Source organism: Neltuma alba, unplaced genomic scaffold (assembly GCF_004799145.2).
Source record: "Neltuma alba isolate B1F8T4 unplaced genomic scaffold, ASM479914v2 tig00010421_pilon, whole genome shotgun sequence".
NCBI lineage: Eukaryota > Viridiplantae > Streptophyta > Magnoliopsida > Fabales > Fabaceae > Neltuma > Neltuma alba.
Window position 1 is genome coordinate 398,684 of NW_021635323.1, and position 18,593 is coordinate 417,276.

The 18,593-nt window shown below is 35.3% G+C and overlaps 2 protein-coding genes across 2 annotated transcripts; both read right to left on the reverse strand.

Moving 5' to 3' along the window:
* Positions 1–4,894: 4,894 nt before the first annotated feature.
* LOC114756517 (ATP-dependent DNA helicase PIF1-like) lies at positions 4,895–5,374 on the reverse strand. The gene has a single exon (XM_028945462.1). It carries the CDS (start codon positions 5,372–5,374, stop codon positions 4,895–4,897), a length of 480 nt encoding a protein of 159 aa, XP_028801295.1.
* Positions 5,375–5,434: 60 nt separating this feature from the next.
* LOC114756518 (uncharacterized) lies at positions 5,435–6,135 on the reverse strand. The gene is made up of 2 exons (XM_028945463.1): positions 6,046–6,135; positions 5,435–5,803 (listed from the first exon to the last, which is right to left on the reverse strand). The coding sequence occupies exons 1-2, from the start codon at positions 6,133–6,135 to the stop codon at positions 5,435–5,437; spliced, it is 459 nt and encodes a 152-aa protein (XP_028801296.1).
* Between the last annotated feature and the right edge of the window lie 12,458 nt (positions 6,136–18,593).

Genomic DNA, 18,593 nt, shown 5'->3' on the forward strand with positions numbered 1-18,593 from the left:
AGGGACATTTTTGAAATTTTTCTCGAATTTCAAAATTTCAATTTGGGTTTTTGGACAATTTGAGATAGTAACTTAAATTGAATTATTTAAGTTATGAGACGGCCTCTGTTAGGATTATAGTTTTGATGATAACAAAGTTAGATAAATTGGGTTAAGTATGTTGATCGATCATCTGATCGATCAACCGTTTATCGCTAAGTTTTCAGATAACTGCTCAGGTATAAATCAGTTTTATAGTAGGTGTTTTGATCGAAGATCTATCCGATAAGTTGTTGATCAATAAAATGATCGATTATCGCTAACATGGAAATCACATAAGGTTACAGTTAATTATCGATCACTTGATCGATAACATCAGATAAACAAACAAGTAACAGATAAAGAGAACCAAATCTGAAGTGTATTTATCGATCACATGATCGATAAATCAGTTATCAATAACGACTTCGATAAGAGGTAACACACTCTACTCGTTCTGCACATTAATTCTGTTACCATTTATCGATCATATTTTCGATCATTTGTTTATCGATCACATGATCGATCATTATGCTCTAACTCTCTGAATGCAGGTAATAATCTTAACTGCTGGATCGATAACCTTATCGATCATAAAATTATCGTTCACATGATCGATAATCAATGTCTTTATCTACTCATACTTAGTTTTCTCGGCAACCAAATTATCGATAACATTATCGATAATTTAGCTTGTTTGCATAATATCTTTTCACATAACATGATCGATAAAGAGTCTAAGGATTGCTATATTCACATTAACTTATGTTGAACCATTTTCGATCACCTAATCGATCATTGACTTTTAGATTATATGATTGATCATCCGATTTCCTGAAACTCGTGTTTTCATAAAACGTGATCGATAATCAGTTTCTTTACCTTACAAGATTAAATTTCTTTCTTCACTTTATCGATCACTTGTTCGAATATTTATTGATCGATCACCTGTTCGATCATTCCAGATAGACTGTGTTTTTTGCTAAATATATTCTTACTTATGGTTTATCGATAACCTTATCCATCATCCATTTATCGATAATTTGTTCGATCATCAATGACTGAAGTTTCATTTCTGTAACATTTGAATTATCGATAATCTGTTCGATCAACAAGTGTTCGATCACTTGTTCGATCATGGAACGATTTCCGTTTACCATGATAATTCTTAAAGTCAATGATCCAACACTTGATCGATAATATTGTTGAACTGATTCAAAAAGCTTTCACTCTATTTATCGATAACCTGATCGATCAACAAGTAATCGATCACCACTTCGATCAAGCATATCCAGAATGTTTTTCTGCTCTTTTTACAGATAAATCACTTCGTCCAAAATCATTGAATGATAAATTCGTTTTCTCTTTTTGGTTCATGACTAAAGCCTACACCACAAGACTCTTACTTGTTTAAAGCTTAAAATATGCAGATTACTAAGAAAGAATACAACGGCTCTTCAACGGGATTACGTAGACTGCAACCTACAGTGTCAGAAGCTCAGACGCATTAATGGCGGAACCGTTGAAACCGGCGAAACACGCAAGCGGAGTCACAGCGACTATAAGTTCTTCCGTCTAACGGCTACTTAACGATATCAACTATAAAAGGCGCGAAGAAGCATTAATGAAGGGATTGAATAGCGAAACTACCACCTGTGATTATTAAGCCTAGCATTCAATACTCTGTTTTCCTTAATACTACTGAGCATCAGTGTTCATCATTAAATTCACTCTGTAAGAGAGCCGATAACTACTCTTCATTAAATACTATTGAGTGATACTCAAGAGTGTGGACTCTTGAGAGGGCTTGTATCCTTATGGGAGTAAGGGGGAGTGATTGAGCGATTCAATTACTGTACCGAGGCACCAAGAGCCCTGTCAATCTTGGAAGATAGTGAAATACTCAGAAGTGTTCTGAGGACTGGACGTAGGTCAAGTGGTTAAGACCGAACCAGTATAAATCTTGTGTCTTCTCTCTTCGGTGAAATCTCTCCTGACTCTGACTCTGTTTTTCAATACTATCTCATTTTAATTTTTATGTTTTTGTAACTCACCCAATTCACCCCCCTCTTGGGTGAGATTGATTCTGACAGCCTCAAATAACCAGGAAAAACTAGGAAACAGTAGTGAGGAATTTACACAGATTGTAAAATTAATCCCGTCCCTAGAAATTGATAAGGTTAGCTTTAATTAAATTTAAAGCCTATTTATATACTATCCGGAGAAAGTCAAAATAGCTGTCTAGAGTTTGACTTTAGACTCGAGAAAAATTAGAGGAATTTCTCGTGATGAAAGGGAAAGAATGAAACCTAGAGACAGATCAACGGAGTTATGAGCCTATAGAAAGAATTCAGAGAAGGTAACCCTGATTAAGTATTATTTAATAATTTTTTTGGGAAAAGGAGAAAGAAAATATCTAAAGACCATCATGACGGCGCTGAGTCAGCATGCCGAGTCACCAAATGCAATCATGACACCTACGAGTCAACATGCTAAGTCACCAAATAGAATGACACTGTTGAGTCACCAAATGCAATCATGACACCTACGAGTCATCATGCTGAGTCAACAAAAGATATTTATGGACAGCATAAAAATCAGAACGCAGTACGGGTATATTTTAGACAGTCCTTTGTCTACCCGTTATAGTGAAATCTCCACTGTGTGACTCAGTAAGGTTAAGTAGCCTTCAGCAGAGCTAATTATTTTTATCTATGCTCCTCTAAGATGGAGCCATATATGTACTTAATTAAGATGAGAAAATGGTGCTAGAACATGTCCCAGTGGTACCGGGTCAGTCAGGACTCAGAAAAGTACTCGATATGGTGTAGAATGGCAAAATAGTTGGAGGAATGTCTAAGGGCTATATTTTGCACGAATTTTATATTAATTTCTTCCCTATTTTAATGCCAAAATGATGAAGGAATATGGAAGTGAAAAGTGTACAGTTAGATGGGAAAAGAAGGTATTACGTGTATGGTTGGATGCAAGACACGTGTGTGGTTGGATTAAAGACATGTGGCTTGATGATGTAAGCATGATGTCATTAAGATGACATCACCGTAGACAAGTGTCACATTTCTTGGAGAGAAAGCTTACTTATTCAAGAAGAAAGAATGGATGACCGAGATCGAATCGGAATCGACGGCCAGGATTTGTTCTAGCTTTCTATAAATACCCCCACCCCTCCATTTCGTCCAAGCACAAGGAAACTATAGGGAAGCTCTTGTAAAATGGTTTCTAGAGAGAGAAAGAAGGGGGAAAAAGAAAGGCCAAGTAATCCCAAGCCAGATCAAGCTCTAAAACAAGGTATGTGTGCTGTTTTTGATGTAGTTTCTACCTCCCTTGTTATTTTTGAGCTAGTGGTTGGTTTGATTGGATTTTTTATGATTGAAATCCTAGGGGGAGGTGTTGCACGAAATTTATTGAAATAGGAGAAGATGATATGGATGTTAAAAGCATGTTTAAAGGCTTGAAAACAACAAGAATCAAGTGGTTCTGTGTTGATTTTGCAAGAAATCCAACTTTCTCTTAGTTTGTGATTCTGTTCAGCCTTGACTATTTTGAATGGTTAGGATTGGATTTTGATTGTTTTGAGTTTGGAAATAGATTCTACATACAAAATTATGTGGGGATAGTATGTGGAAATAATTTTAGGAAGGTTGGAATTGAAACCCAAAAGTTCAAGTTCAAGTATGTTCAAGAAAGAATCAAGTAGAGATAACTTGATAACTTGATTCTAATAATTATTTTACATCATGCATTGATGTGTTTAGGACCTTGGAACATCTAAAAGAATGTTTAATGGTGTTGACCGAAAATCCATAGGGTTCGAAAGACAAGGGAATCAAAGGAAAAGCAAGAGGAAAGCTATATTACAAGGTAGTAGTGAACTCACCTATATTGTGTGCTTGATATGTATGCTTGCATGATGCGATTGTGTTGCCATGATGTGACTAAACTATGATGAAATGTTTGCAAAGTTATGTTTGCAAGTTTATGTTATGCTTTGCCTTGGCTATATGTTATGAAAGCATGAAATCCTTTAGCTTACTTTCCATGGCATTCATGTCTTAATGTTATAACATGTCATGCATTTGCATTATGTCTTGCATGCTTATGGGTAGTGTTTGCTACTGAGATTCTCCCAAATCTCACCCATTCCTAACCAACCATTTAGGTCAATCAATGGTGGGCAATAATGGCATGAGAGGCAAGGAGAAGAAAGTGGAGAATTATTGATGTTAATGAATGATATTATTATTCAATGTGTAATTCTCCTGTTATGTAATTTATGTTATGGATGCCAATAATATCATGTATTTAATTACAATGTTTATGGAATGAATAGAAATGTATGAGGATGATAAGGAAAGTGTAAATCCAATTTATGTATGCCAAAGAAATAGAAAGAATTAAAGTAAAAAAAGGTTAAGAGATAAAACATAGGTCATGGAGCAGTGAGTTTGTAGCTCTAGTTTGACCTATCAAATGAATGAGTTAAGCCATAAAATTTGACAGATTCATTGTACACATCCCAAGCTTTAAATGAGAGGTAGATCGCCTCAGTTGGATGTGTACACAAGGAGATACGATTTTTATAGAATTAGTTATGATTTTTCAAAATTGGACATGAAATCTGAATTTAAACAGTGAATAGTAATTCGAGTAGTTATGTTGAAATTTTTAATCTACGGGCTTGTATTTTGACCTGTTTGACCCATAACGCTTACGAATACGTACTTTAAGGGGTTAAAGATAGGATGTTTCATATGATAGTTATGATAAAATAGATAACTCAATCCATTCCTAATATGAATAAATAAAAGGACCCAAAGTCTAAGTAATAAGATGTTGTCAACAATACTTCTATAATCTACACATAAATATTGTGGAAAACCTCCTTGTAAACAACATTGTTTGTTCTGTTAGAAGCTTTACCATCTGTATCCAAGATTAAAATTTTAAGCCCACTCTTTCTAAGCACACGAGAGACTGCCACATAGAGCTGTCCATGGGTAAAAACTGGATGAGGAAGGAACAAGCCAACGCTATGCAAACTTTGACCCTGGCTCTTATTAATTGTCATTGCAAATGATAGTATGAGAGGGAATTGGCGACGACATAGTGTAAAGGGATACCTAGAGTCAGAAGGTGTAATAGTCATCCCAGGTATCATAACGGTTTGGTTAATGATAGTATCAGATAGCATTTGGCAAATGATGACATGTTTTTCTAGTTTGATGACAATCAGTCTAGTACCATTGCAAAGTCCATTGGATTTGTCAATGTTCCGTATGAGCATTACTGGTGCCCCAACTTTGAGTTTCAACGTATGGTTTGGTAGTCTTGACATTTTGATTGTGTTAAGAAACTCAACTGAATGTATGTTGTCACTAGAGCTTGATGCTGTATCCTACTTTGAAATGCTATCTGCGCTAAGATACTCAACTTTATCACCAGGAAGAAGGGACAACATGAGTGAGTTGACCTCGTCCACAGCAGATAATGTTGGGCATAAGATAGCACGATCATTGAAGTAGGCCTTGTCTTGCAAGTGGTTAGGAAGATTTGGATATATGGCATCGACTATACAATGCAAAGGATTATCCACTATGGTCAACAAAAAATCATCTGGAATAGTAATGAGATCATCAGTGTCTTCAACTATTGGGATTGTGCCATCACTTATTGATAAAATCCAGTTTGCAAATGCAATAAGCTCACATTGGGTTGCTTCGCTCGTGCAACTTTCAAGGCGTATATTCCTTGTAAGAGTGAAAATCTGATAGTCTTTCCATAAATAAGAAGAATTAATAGTTGCAAAAACAGTATCCTCTCTACGTCCTCTTGGAATTACAAGCAAAATTTTTCTGCAATCACCTCCAAGAACAACTACTTTTCCTCCAAAAGTTTTGTTTCTTGAAGGCCCGATTGATGGTTGATTGAAATATCACATGCATTAATCTATGAAGGCACGATTTTGGATAACACATAAAAAAATAAACAGTTGAACGCAAATAGTACCTGCAAAAATTGTCTCCTTGTGGGAAGCAAGTAATGGTTTGTAATGTTTGCCAATGGCTGCCGTGCAAAGCTATCCCCAGAGTGTACCATGTCGGGACCCAACATAGATGAGTGAGTTAAGCTCTCTCCTGTACGCACAATAACTAAATAGTTAGTACTTGCATATTTACTAAATAGAAAGAAGGCATCTAGTGAAAACCCATTTTAGCTAGTAGTGGGAAAAAGATTTATTCCCTTAGAAACTCGACAGCGCTTCACACGAAGAATATTCAAACACATGGCTCTAGCTTGAGGACTGTTGCTCTTCCCACCATGATTACCTACAGGAAGAATAACCAAATTACCCTTTGAATTAAATCACTCACAGAGAACTCAAAAATCCACAACATATTTTAACTTCTCCACAAAAGAGGACAAAAATTGAGATTTAACTTCTACACCTTGGGATAAATCCATTGATGATCTAATGGGTACGCCGTGTGGATGATTTTTTTACGGAAATGCAATGTCTCTTGTGCTTCTGGGTATATCTCGCACGAAAACATAATCGAGGCTAAGCAATTACCCAAGTAGAGGAAAAAAAACCGCTAGAAATCATGGGGTTGACTCAGCAAACATGATACTAATTGGATGCAATGTCACTATTGCATTAAAGTTTAGTGAAAGTTTTAGTAGAATTTCTAGGAAAATATATATATCACTATTCGTATTTTATATATATAGTTGAGATATATATATATATCACTACTGAGATATATATATATCACGTTGATTTTTACTGTTTAGTGAAAAAATTCAATAGAATTTTTAGGAAAAATAATATACATCACTATTCCTATTATATATATCGTTGAGATATATGCCGTATAAAAGAATGGCAGACGGAGAGAAAATGGTTAATAACTTGAAAATTACATACTTCATTCAATAATTACGTACTAAAAGTGATATTTTCTTCTATATTATAAAAGTAGGTGGTGTGATAATTAGATATGATGATCTCATCTTCGAATTACAATATAATATCAAAGTTTTTCAAAAGTATACATTTTTAACAAATTCATTATCCACATTCTAAGTTAATATATATCTATATATATATTCTAAATATATGATTTTAAATGAATTTAAAAGATTCAACCAATAAATTCAGATTCAAATAAAAATAATTACGCATTGGTCATGAATTTTAACTTTGTTTTAAGCTTTAAATAATACATATTATATCATGTACTTAAACAATCGCATATTTATTTGTGGGTTTTAAATATCACTTGATTTTTAAGTTTTTCTTAATTTTAAATTTAAAATACATTCATGTAATCACCATGGCAATGTTACCGGAAAAAAAATGCCCAAGTCAACGTTAGATAATTACACTTTTAATCCAAAGTGCAGAACTCCTAAATAATACATGAGAAGTTAAAATATCTATAAAGTGAAAGTAAAATTGAGGTAACAGTGTTGGTTGATTTAGTGGACTTACGAGGGGACCGTGAATGGACTTATCTTGCATGCAAGCATTGTGGTAAGAAGGCTTCTCTCGATGGCCATGGATATTTCTGTGAGAAGTGCGATACAGTGGTCAAGTCTGTTATTCCTAGGTAAGTCTTAAGAGTCCAGCAATGAAGGTGATTGTCATTTGAATGTCTCTATGGTCATGGTTGCTATATATAGTTCTTTGGTCTTTTATTGCCAGATGTGGTCACAGCAGAAGTTGTGGATGACTCTGGATCATGCCACTTTTTGATCTAAAATTGAGATCTAAAATTAAAATATATAGAAATTTAAAGCTAATAATTCGAAGTAAACACAAATAAATAAACTAAAAATTCAAACAAAACTCATTAACGGTTTATACATCTTAAGCTTTTGAAAATTAAAATTTAAACAATACATATGATATCATATAAATAAATAAAAAAATATCTTTGGGCTACGGAATTTCTTTGCTTTTTAAGCTTAACCTAATTTGAAATTAAAAAACACTTGTAAAAATCATTATGATTTAAAATACACCCATACAATTTAATTAAATCGGGGAAGGAAGTTAGAACACATCTGAAAACATTAAAAATTTAAATTTATTTAATTTAATAATTCTCTAAAAAATGCTGCATAAATATTTAAAATAAGAAACAATAATCACATCAAATAATAATAAAGGTCATAAATCTACAATACATAAAATAAACTCATAAGAAAATCGATTTTTTTTTTTGCTGCTTAATGTGGTACTGCTATCAAGAATATAAATGAAAAATCACCGGCCAAACAATAGGAGGAAATTAAAGCATATATATGTGAAAAGATTAAAAATTTTATCTTCTTTAATTTAATAAGTCCTCCAAAAAAACTTGACCTAAATGTTTAAAAGAAAATAAAAGTAAATCTTTGACTACGGGAATTTCACTGCAATCTTCTCTGCTCTCTTGCCTGAAGAAGAAAGATGCATATACGCTCAATAATGCCATCTTCGAATTATACATATATCACCAAAAAACAAATACTACAGGAAGTATTTAGGTAGATATTAATCCCGATTACTCATACAGAGATCACCATCTTTTTTCTCCTTTCTATTGAAAAAGAAATATTAATATCCAGATTTAGAAATTAAAAGAAAATACAATTACTACTCGTGCACATGGTCAACCTTAACGGGAATTTCTCGTCATCTCATGTATATTAGAAAACATATTTAGAACATGCTACCTTAATATTTGGCAAAAGCTGTTAAAATTGTGCATATTCATCAATTGTTATTCTTTCCAATAGAAAGAGGACGGAGGAAAGAAAACGAAAGAAAGCTCAAAGATCATACCCTCGCTCCTAGTTCCCTCCGCAACAAAAGACACTGTCAATAACAAACATGCTATCCTGCGAAATACATAAAAGAAGAAGAGAGGAATTGAGAAGAATAACTTATTTGGCAGTGAAGAGTGGATACAAGAAAACAGATAGAAGAGATGCACTCCAACTTGAGGCGCCCTCCAAAGCGAGGCATGAAAATAAACTGAAGTCGAAAATATACTAGGACTAAATTGGATATGCAAAGCAAGATTTAGAAGCAACCGTTAGCAACCACCTCACTCCATCACTTGAAGATAATGAATCCCGAAATTCACTCACTTGATCAGCCAACATGGATAAGCCACAACTAAAATTTGGAATGTGGAAAATTAAACACATAAATTATCAAAATAGTTATAATAGAAATAACCAAAGATCATGAGAAGGTAGTTGCAAAAATCTTAAATTTAGATTGTGAAAAGCAAAATAAAGATATAAAATAAAATATTTTCAAAATAATTATATTTAAACATAAGTTAGATAATAAAAAGGTAGTTACTGTTAGGATTAAGGTTTTAATGATAACAAAGTAAGTAATATGTGTTTCAGTATGTTGATCGATCATCTGATCGATCAAGGACTTATCGATAAGCTGATAGATAATATCTCTGAACAATCAAGTAACTTAGTAGAAACTTTGATCGATAAGTTGTTAGATAATGTGTTGATTGATTAATTGATCGATCATTGTTCACTTAGTTATGTATAAAAGTCTGGAGTAAATTATCGATCACTTGATCGATAATCAAGATGATCGAACATCAGTAAGATAAAGGGATACAAATCTGATAAGCATTTATCAATCACATGATCGATAAATAGATTATCGATGAGAAGACATATAAATGGTAATGCGCTCTACTTATTCTATGTTTTGCTTTAGCCACCATTTATCGATCACTTTATCGATCATTGATTTATCAATAACGTGATCGAACATTGCTTCATAACCTTCTCTACATGTAGTTACTTATCCAATTAGCTTATTGATCACCTGATCTATCAACAAATTATCGATCACATGATCGATCATCGGTACATCGCTCTTAAATCATGGTTCTTCGATCACCAGATCAATAATCAAATTATCGATAATTTGATCGATCACCGCACTTCATGTTTGCCTTGTTTTTCACATAATGTGATCGATAAATCAGCTCTTTAACTTTGTAGGATTAAATCTCTGTGTTCTACTTTATCGATCACTTGATCGATCATTCATTAATCGATCACCTATTCGATTAACTGCATAGTCTATGTTTTCACTGAATATACTTTTGCTTATGGTTTATCGATAAGGTTATCCATCATCTTTTTATCGATAAAGTGTTTGATCATTATTGCTTTAAATTCTGTTCTATAACACTTTGTTTTATTGATAACCTGATCGATCAACAAGTGTTCAATCACTTGTTCGATCATGGAGTGATTTCAGTTTAAACTTCAACCAATCACGATGTTTCTTAAAATTTATCATCTATTTCATTCAAGCTTTTCTCAGCCTTCATGTTTGTCTTAATTCTCTATTTAAAGAGATTCAAAATCAAAAGTGATCTTGATCTTCTTTTTCTCTGCATACCAGTATAATGTCACTGTTTTCTTTTATCGATCAGTTGATCGATAAATCATTAATCCATCACTTGATCGATAAACTTAGTTATCTGTTTCAAAAGCTCTTACTCTGAATAATCGATAACTTGATCGATCAACCAGTAATCGATCAGTATTTCGATCAAGCATGTCTAGTTATTGCTCAGCACATTTTACAATTGAATGATTCTACTTGTAAACTAATAATGTTCATTTTATCATTTGTTTGGTTCTGCTTTTGATCTTACTCTGCAAAGAAAAAATTATTGAATTAATGTATTATTGCAGATTACGAAAAAAAAACCCAACAGCTCTCCAACGGTTGTCTAAGTAGCCTATAACCTACCTTGTCATAAGCATTAATGGCGAAAACCGTTGCAACTAGTAAAACACACAACTGGACTCTCAACAGCTAGAAGCTCTTCCGTCGAACGGTTATTAAACTACCTCAACTATAAAAGGCACGAAGAAGCATTAAATGAATAGATTGAATATGCGAACTACCCTCTGTTGATTATTTACTGTCACATTCAATACTTTGTTTCTCCATACACCGACCTTTAGTGATTCTCATTTATTCACTCTGTAAGAGAGGTTGTATCCATCATTATTAATCATGTTCTGTGTGAAACTCAAGAGTTTGGACTCTTGAGTAGGATTGTAACCTTATGGGTAGTAAGAGGGAGTGATTGAGAGTATCAATTGCTGTACTGCGGCACCAAGAGCCCGATTAATCTTGGAACATAGTGGAATACTCAGAGGTGTTCTGAGGACTAGACGTAGGTGAAGTGGTTAAGACCAAACCAGTATAAATTCTGTGTCCACTTTCTACGGTGAAATCTCTCTAACTCACATTCTCTGTTCCCATTAACTTATTATTTTAAATTCACAAAATTTTTATAACTCACCCAATTCACCCCCACTTAGGTGAGACTGCCACTAACATTTGGTATCAAAGCAGGTCTCTTCTGTAAAGACTTAACAGTCTGAAGACAGATCCCATGGCAGGATTTGGAGACAGCGTGCTGCCCAAAAGGTTTTCAACATCAAAATCGCCTAGCTTCAACGGAGAAAATTATACCTTCTGGAAGATGAGGATGAAGATCTTTGTCAAAGCTACTGAGTATGGATTATGAGATGTGATCGAGCATGGTAACTATGTTCCTATGAAAAACCGTAGACAGACAGCAAGTACGTAAGAGTCCCAACGAGTTCGATGAAGAAGACAGAAAGTTGGTGATTGAACCCAATTGTTCTATGTTATTTTATATCATTTTAAGGGTTTTTATCATAGGTTTTGGCTCCTTTTAATGATAATTGTGCTTAATTTAGATTAAGAGTCCTTACTTTGAGTTAGTGTTTTTTTTAGGGTAAAATTGTCATAATTAGTTATTACTTGTATTCAATTAATTTCTAGGACAATTGACGCCTTAAATTGTTGCTTTTCAATGTAGGACACCTGAGAATGGAGCCATGATTGAAGACTCAAGGCACAAAGAGCAAAAAGAGGAGCCCCTATCATGGTTCGTCGCGGCACACTCATCCTTCGCCACGGCGAACGTTTGCCTTCAGGAAAGAAACTCTTTGCCATGGTTCGCCGCGGCGAACCCCTCATATCAGCAAAATCAGACCCAACCATTTCGGGAAAATTTGACTTGCCCACTTTTATAAACCGACCCAGACACGTCATATTCGGGTTAGAAACCCTTTTTCGGTATGAGTGAGGTTAGACACGAATATTGAGCCACCATACACATTTTTCTCTTCATCTTCTCTAATCTCTCCCACCAGAACCCTAATCCCTCACCTTCCACTGTCATCTTCATCCATGGGCAACACTGAATCAATTTCAATGGAGATGTTTCTGCACACCATGAGTGGCTAGGCTTCCTCCAACTCTTGAAGATGGTTGATTGGCATGAGTTCCAAGAGCTTCAAAGGGGAGTTAGCTTCATCCATAGTTCTAGTTGTTTATTTATGAATTTCTAGGTCCTAGGATTTGTAAATTGGGGCTAAACTATTTTGATTATGGTTGTAATCAATTCTGGATGATTATCTTGTGTATTGGATTAGTTAATGTTGAATTTGAGCTTCAATATATGTGGTTACATATATGTTTCTATGCAACTCTTTTGATACTCTCTTTCTTGCATGGTATTGTTTGATTGTTGAGTTAATCTGGGCTTGCATTAAACCAAGTGCATTAATTAATCTTAATACACACACTAAGTGAGCTTAATAGGATCTTATAAGATGAGTAGTCATTGATTAAGATCCTAGACTTGAAGGGTTCTTTAAGGTTTTTCCTTTAGAAAACTTGGTGATTTTTACCCCTCAAAATCATTTTGAACTATGATTGCCAAAGGTCCATTTTCAAGAGGTTTTATCAACTGTTTCAATACTTGTTTACCATCCATTCCATTGTAATTTCCCAAAAAATCCAAAAATATATTTACATTGCATTTTATCTCAATTAATAGTTTTAATGAAAACCCCCAATTTTACCCTAGTCAATTTGCATTTTCATGGCATTTAGTTAACTTAGGATCAATAGTTAAGGCTCCAACAAGTGAAACGACCCGAGGTTGTGCCTATAGTACAATCCTTGGTTTTAATTTTGAATTTGACCCTAAGGTAAGCAAGACAGGTCACATTTCAAGTGGCGCCGTTGTCGGGGAGCCAAGAAATTGGTTCTCTAGGTTAGCTAGTGTCATTGGGTTGTTAATTGAAGTTTTGATCCTTTTAGGTTGCATTTTAGTTAGTTTAGTTGCATATTTGTTCATAGTATAGGTTTTCATCTTGCATAGCATCAAAATTTTTGGAAATACAAACAAATATACTGATTTTCTACACTTTCAGCATTTTCACCTTACATCAGTGGCGTCCAGTATCTGATAAGCTCTCTGTGATAGTTCGTCGCGACCAACCTTACCTTTCGCCGCAGCAAACTTTCTAAAAAACCGAAGGATTCCTCTTGGGATACCTTTGCCATGGCACACTCTTGCTTTCGTCGTGGCAAACTTCCTGAACTCAGCTATCCGGTCGCCTCTGTCACCTTTCGCCGTGGCTAACTATTCTGAAAAATTTTGAAACTTACATTTTTTGCTTCTTTCTCTATGCATACATACTCATACTAATCCATACACTTGCATCCATCACAACTCATACTTTTATCTGACTTTGTATGCTGCAAGTCAATTTTGTTGCTCCTTCTCTTGTGATTTTTATCTTGCATGCCACGAAAAGCAAAACTTGTGCCCTATAACCCTGAGATTGAGAGAAGACTTAGAGAGATAAGAAGAGAGAAAAGAGTTGAAGGGACAAGTGAGTTAGTGGTTGAACAAGAGAATATTTCTGTGGAATCTAGCCTATCTAGTAGTGAGAGTGAGCCTACTAATCAAGAGATAATGGCTGATTTACCACCTAACCACCCTAATCCTAACCCCAATGCCAACCAAGTGAGAAATAGAGGCAATGGAGGGAATAGAGAACAAGAGAGAGTAGGAGAAAATAATGGGAACCTTAGAAGAAGAATAATTAGGGAAGCAACCACATCTGATGTCAATTTTAACCCATTTACTGCTGCTTGTCCAAATTTTGAAGTTAATTTTGAAATTAAAGGATTATTGATTAACTCCTTTTCAAAATTTCATGGCTTGACAAGAGAAGACCCATATCTTCATTTGCAATCCCTCTCTATGATCTGCCAGAGTATGAAGCCTGTGGGAGCATCGTTAGATCAAGTGCTATGGAATGTTTTCCACCTATCATTGGAGGGCAAGGCTAGAGAGTGGTACATGAGCCTTCCAAGGCACGTAGCTGATGCATATCATAGTTGGGGGAACTTAAGGAAAGCATTCTTGGAGAAATACTTTCCGGCTTCTCGTACTTCATCAATGAGGAAGGAGATCTATTCTGCCAAGCAAGACTATGACGAATCTCTCTATGATTATTGGAATAGATTTTAGGATATGCTTTCAAGATGCCCACATCATCAAATTCTGGATGAATAACTAGTGCAGTACTTCTATGATGGGTTCAAGAACCAAGAGAAGGGTATGTTGGATGCTGCATCAGGAGGATCTTTGATAGACTCCACTGTTGAGGAGGCTTGGGATTTGATTAAGAAGATGGCCCTAAATCATCAACAATACGGTGTGAGAGATACTAGAGGAGTGCATGAGGTGGGGGCTACTTCAGTGCACAGTAGGAGAATGGATGCTTTGGAATCGAAAGTAGATTCTTTTGGAAGCAAAGTAACCTCTCAACTGTCTTTAATCACTGCTGAATTGAAGAACATGAGTGTGCATCGCCCACCCACTCCGATGGACATTACAGCGCCTAGTTGTGAAACATGTGGCTCGGTTATGCATATTTCTAGTGTTTGTCCAGACCGTTACGAGGAGGTGTCTGCAGTCTACCAAGGCCGTCCAAATCAAAAGTGGGACCCTTACTCCAATACTTATAACGAGGGATGGAAGGCAAACCCTCAATTGGGCTGGAGGAATGATGATAGTAGACCTCCAAACAGATTTCAGAAGAGTGGAGGAGCTGGTCCATCTTCAACCCAGTTCCAAAACCAATCTCAAGCCCTAACCGTCCCACCCAAGGATGATACCAATCAACTCCTACACAATATGATGGCCTTAATGAAAGAAGAAAGGGCTGCTAATGCTACTCAGTTCAACTCCTTAGCTTCACTAATTCAACAAGATTCATCCAAGAATGATGCAAGATTTAGTGCTTTGGAAAAGAGGATGGAACAGTGGGAAACTAAGTCTGAGAACATCAACTCTTATGTAACTCAGTTGTCTAACAACATGAGTGAGCAACAAGCAAGGAGCAGTGGTGCAATCCCCTCCAACACTGTTATCAATCCTAAGGGCTTGAATGCCATTCACCTTAGGAGTGGGAAGCAAGTGAATTTTAGAGAAGAGGAGGATGAAGTTATAGATGAGGAAATCTTGTGTGATGAGCTGCCACAAGCATTTTCAAGGGTCAAGAATTCTGAGAGCTCCAAGAAGATGAAGCTAAAGTTGAAAGAAGCCCCAAAAGAACATGATGGCAAGGGTAAAGCTGTGGAATCTGAGCCAAGTAATCATGGAGCCTCAAGCAAGGAAGGTAAGGAAGTAAATATCAATGAACTACCCTTTCCTCATGCTTATTTGAAAAATGTGAAAATGGGTAAGGAGAAGCAAGATCATGAGTTGCTTGAGACATTTAGGAAAGTAGAAGTGAATATACCCTTGCTTGACCTGATTAAAAAGATTCCTAAGTATGCTAAGATCTTAAAAGAATTATGTACTCAAGAGGAGATTTAAACCTAATGAAAGAGTCCAATTACCTTCTAATGTGTCTGTTTTGTTCAAACCCCAAATTCCTGTAAAGTGTCAAGACCCTGGATCTTTCACTATCCCTTACACTATAGGAAAGGTTACTATAGGAAGAGCCCTGTTAGATCTAGGTGTAGCCATTAATGTCATGCCTAAGTCCGTATACACCTCTCTAGGAGTCAAGACTCTTAAAGTCTACTACTGTTGTGCTCCAACTAGCTGATAGGACTATTAGGTATCCTGAGGGCATTATTGAAGATATTTTAGTCCAAGTTAAGGGATTGGTGTTTCCTGCTGATTTTTATGTGCTTGACATGTCTTCTGAACTTGTAAATGACACTACACTCATCCTTGGTCAACCTTTCTTAAGGACTGCTAATACCATGATTAGCATGAAAGAGGGCACCATAACTATGGAGGTGGGTGATAATAAAGTTTCTTTTAACATGTATGAAGCAATGAAACATCCTTATGAGGACTATTCACTTTTGGGGGTTAACATGTGTCACACCTTACTTATATAATACCTTAGCATTCATTTAGAACATTCCAGACCACTTTGGATGGTCTTAAGCTTAAAAATTTCAATTTGGACGTTAATTTTCGGAAAATTACTGTTCACTGTCCAGTTTTCAGATTACAGGTCCAACTTTGAAAAATCATAACTAATTCTAGAAAAATCGTATGGAGGTGTTCCAAAATTCTACGGAAAGAACTTTCAACGCTCTTTAAGGGAAAAATATTCAACTGAACTCATCCTCACTGAAAACATACAGTTTATTGGATTAAAATTACTATTCATTTGGTAAAATCTGGACTTTCCAGATTCTGCGCCTTAACTTCAAAAATTCATATCGCATTGTATACACATCCAAATGATGTGATTTACCACTTATTTTAAATCTTGGGATATGCATTATAAGTGTACCAAATTCCGTAGCTTAACTCATTCATATGATAGGTTGAAATGAAGCTTGAAATTAACTGCTTCAGGACCTACGTTTTATCCCTTAATATCTCTTTACTTTAATTCTTTTTATTTCTTTGGCATACCTAACATGCGCTTACTTTTTCCCATTCATGCTCATATACTTCTATTCATGCCATAAACATCCTAAGCACATACATTGAATTGATGGCATTCATAACATAACTTACAACATAGGAGAATTATACATTGAATAATAATATCAATCATTAGCATTAATAATTCTCCACTTTTTCTCCTTGCTTCTCATGCCCTTAGTGCCCATCATTGATTTGACCTAAATGGTTGGTTAGGGAGGGGGTGAGATTCAGGGGAATCTCAGAAGCAAACATTACCACATACATGCACAAGATGGATGCTAGTGTATGGTATGTAGTTTTTCATAAATTTAAGTTAACTAGTGACATGCCATCATGCTTTATGCTTGGTATAAAAATGCATGGCCATGGGAACATATTAAAAACAGCATTTCCAGCAAGAATCATCATGTCACAACATCATTCAAACAACAAATACAAACCAACACATAAGCATACCTGTCAAGCACATAAAGGGTAAGTTCACTACCTTGTACCTCAAGTTTTCCTCTTACTTTTCCTTTGACTCCCTTGACTTTCCAACCATGTGGACATTCGGTCAACATCACTAAACATCCTCTTGGATGTTCCAAAGGTCCTAAACATAACCATAATGATGACACAATCCATTAGGACTATTAGATTACATAAAGTTCAAGACTAGCTTTCTTGAACGTCAACCCCTTTCTCTTAGTCTTAGGGTTTTCTTTCTAACTTTTTTAATATAAGTCTTATCATTTTACATCCTTATGATCTATTTCCTATCAATTAGGACCACTTTAGATAGCTTTAGATTCAAGAATATCAAATCTGGAAATTTTGGTTCGCGGGTACTGTTCATGCAGAATCTCCAGAATTTTTGCTCAACTTTGAAAATTCATAATTAAATCTATAAAAATCCAAATTGAGTGCTTCCAAGTTTTACTGAAAGATTATTAAGTTAAATTTAAAGGAAAAATAGTGTCAGGAACGAATTCTACGTCGAACAGTACCAGAATTGTACGGAACTCGACACCCTTCCAAAAGCTTAACACTGTTTCCAGATTTCAAACCCCAACTTTGAAAAATCACCATAAATCGTACACATATCCAAATAAAGTGTTCTACCCATGGATTTAAAGCTCACAGAGTGTACTTTAAGCATGCCAAATTTCAGAACCAGATATGAACAGTAAATAATTCGAAAATGCCATCAAATCAGCACGTAATTCTTCCAATTTTCACATAGATCCACTTGGATCTACCATACTTTGAGGTGTTCTAGCAAGATCTAACAACCAAACTCCCTTCCCCACTCATCAACCATTTTGACCAGCCATCAAAAGGGAGAGAAGACAGATTTTTCAACCTTAAAAGAGAAGGAAAACAAGACAAGAACACATCTAGAACCAAGATCTCACTTTGAATCCTTGATTGATGACCAAAGTTGATAGCTTTTCCTTGGTTCTCCTTCAAAACCCTCTCTTTTCCCTCTTCCTCTCACTTGGACGAAATTCCATCAGCAATTAGGGGGAGAAGAAACTCATTAATGTGTACAAAATATCCCACCAACCATCATTAATGTTATGCCAAGTGTCATTAGCCTACTTAATCTTAATCTTCTCTCTTAATTAACTTAAATCATAATGTAATTAAATTCCAAAGTCAAGATCCTCTCCATTGGTAGCTTGACACTTGGAAAGCTTTAATTACCATCCATTAAAGGCT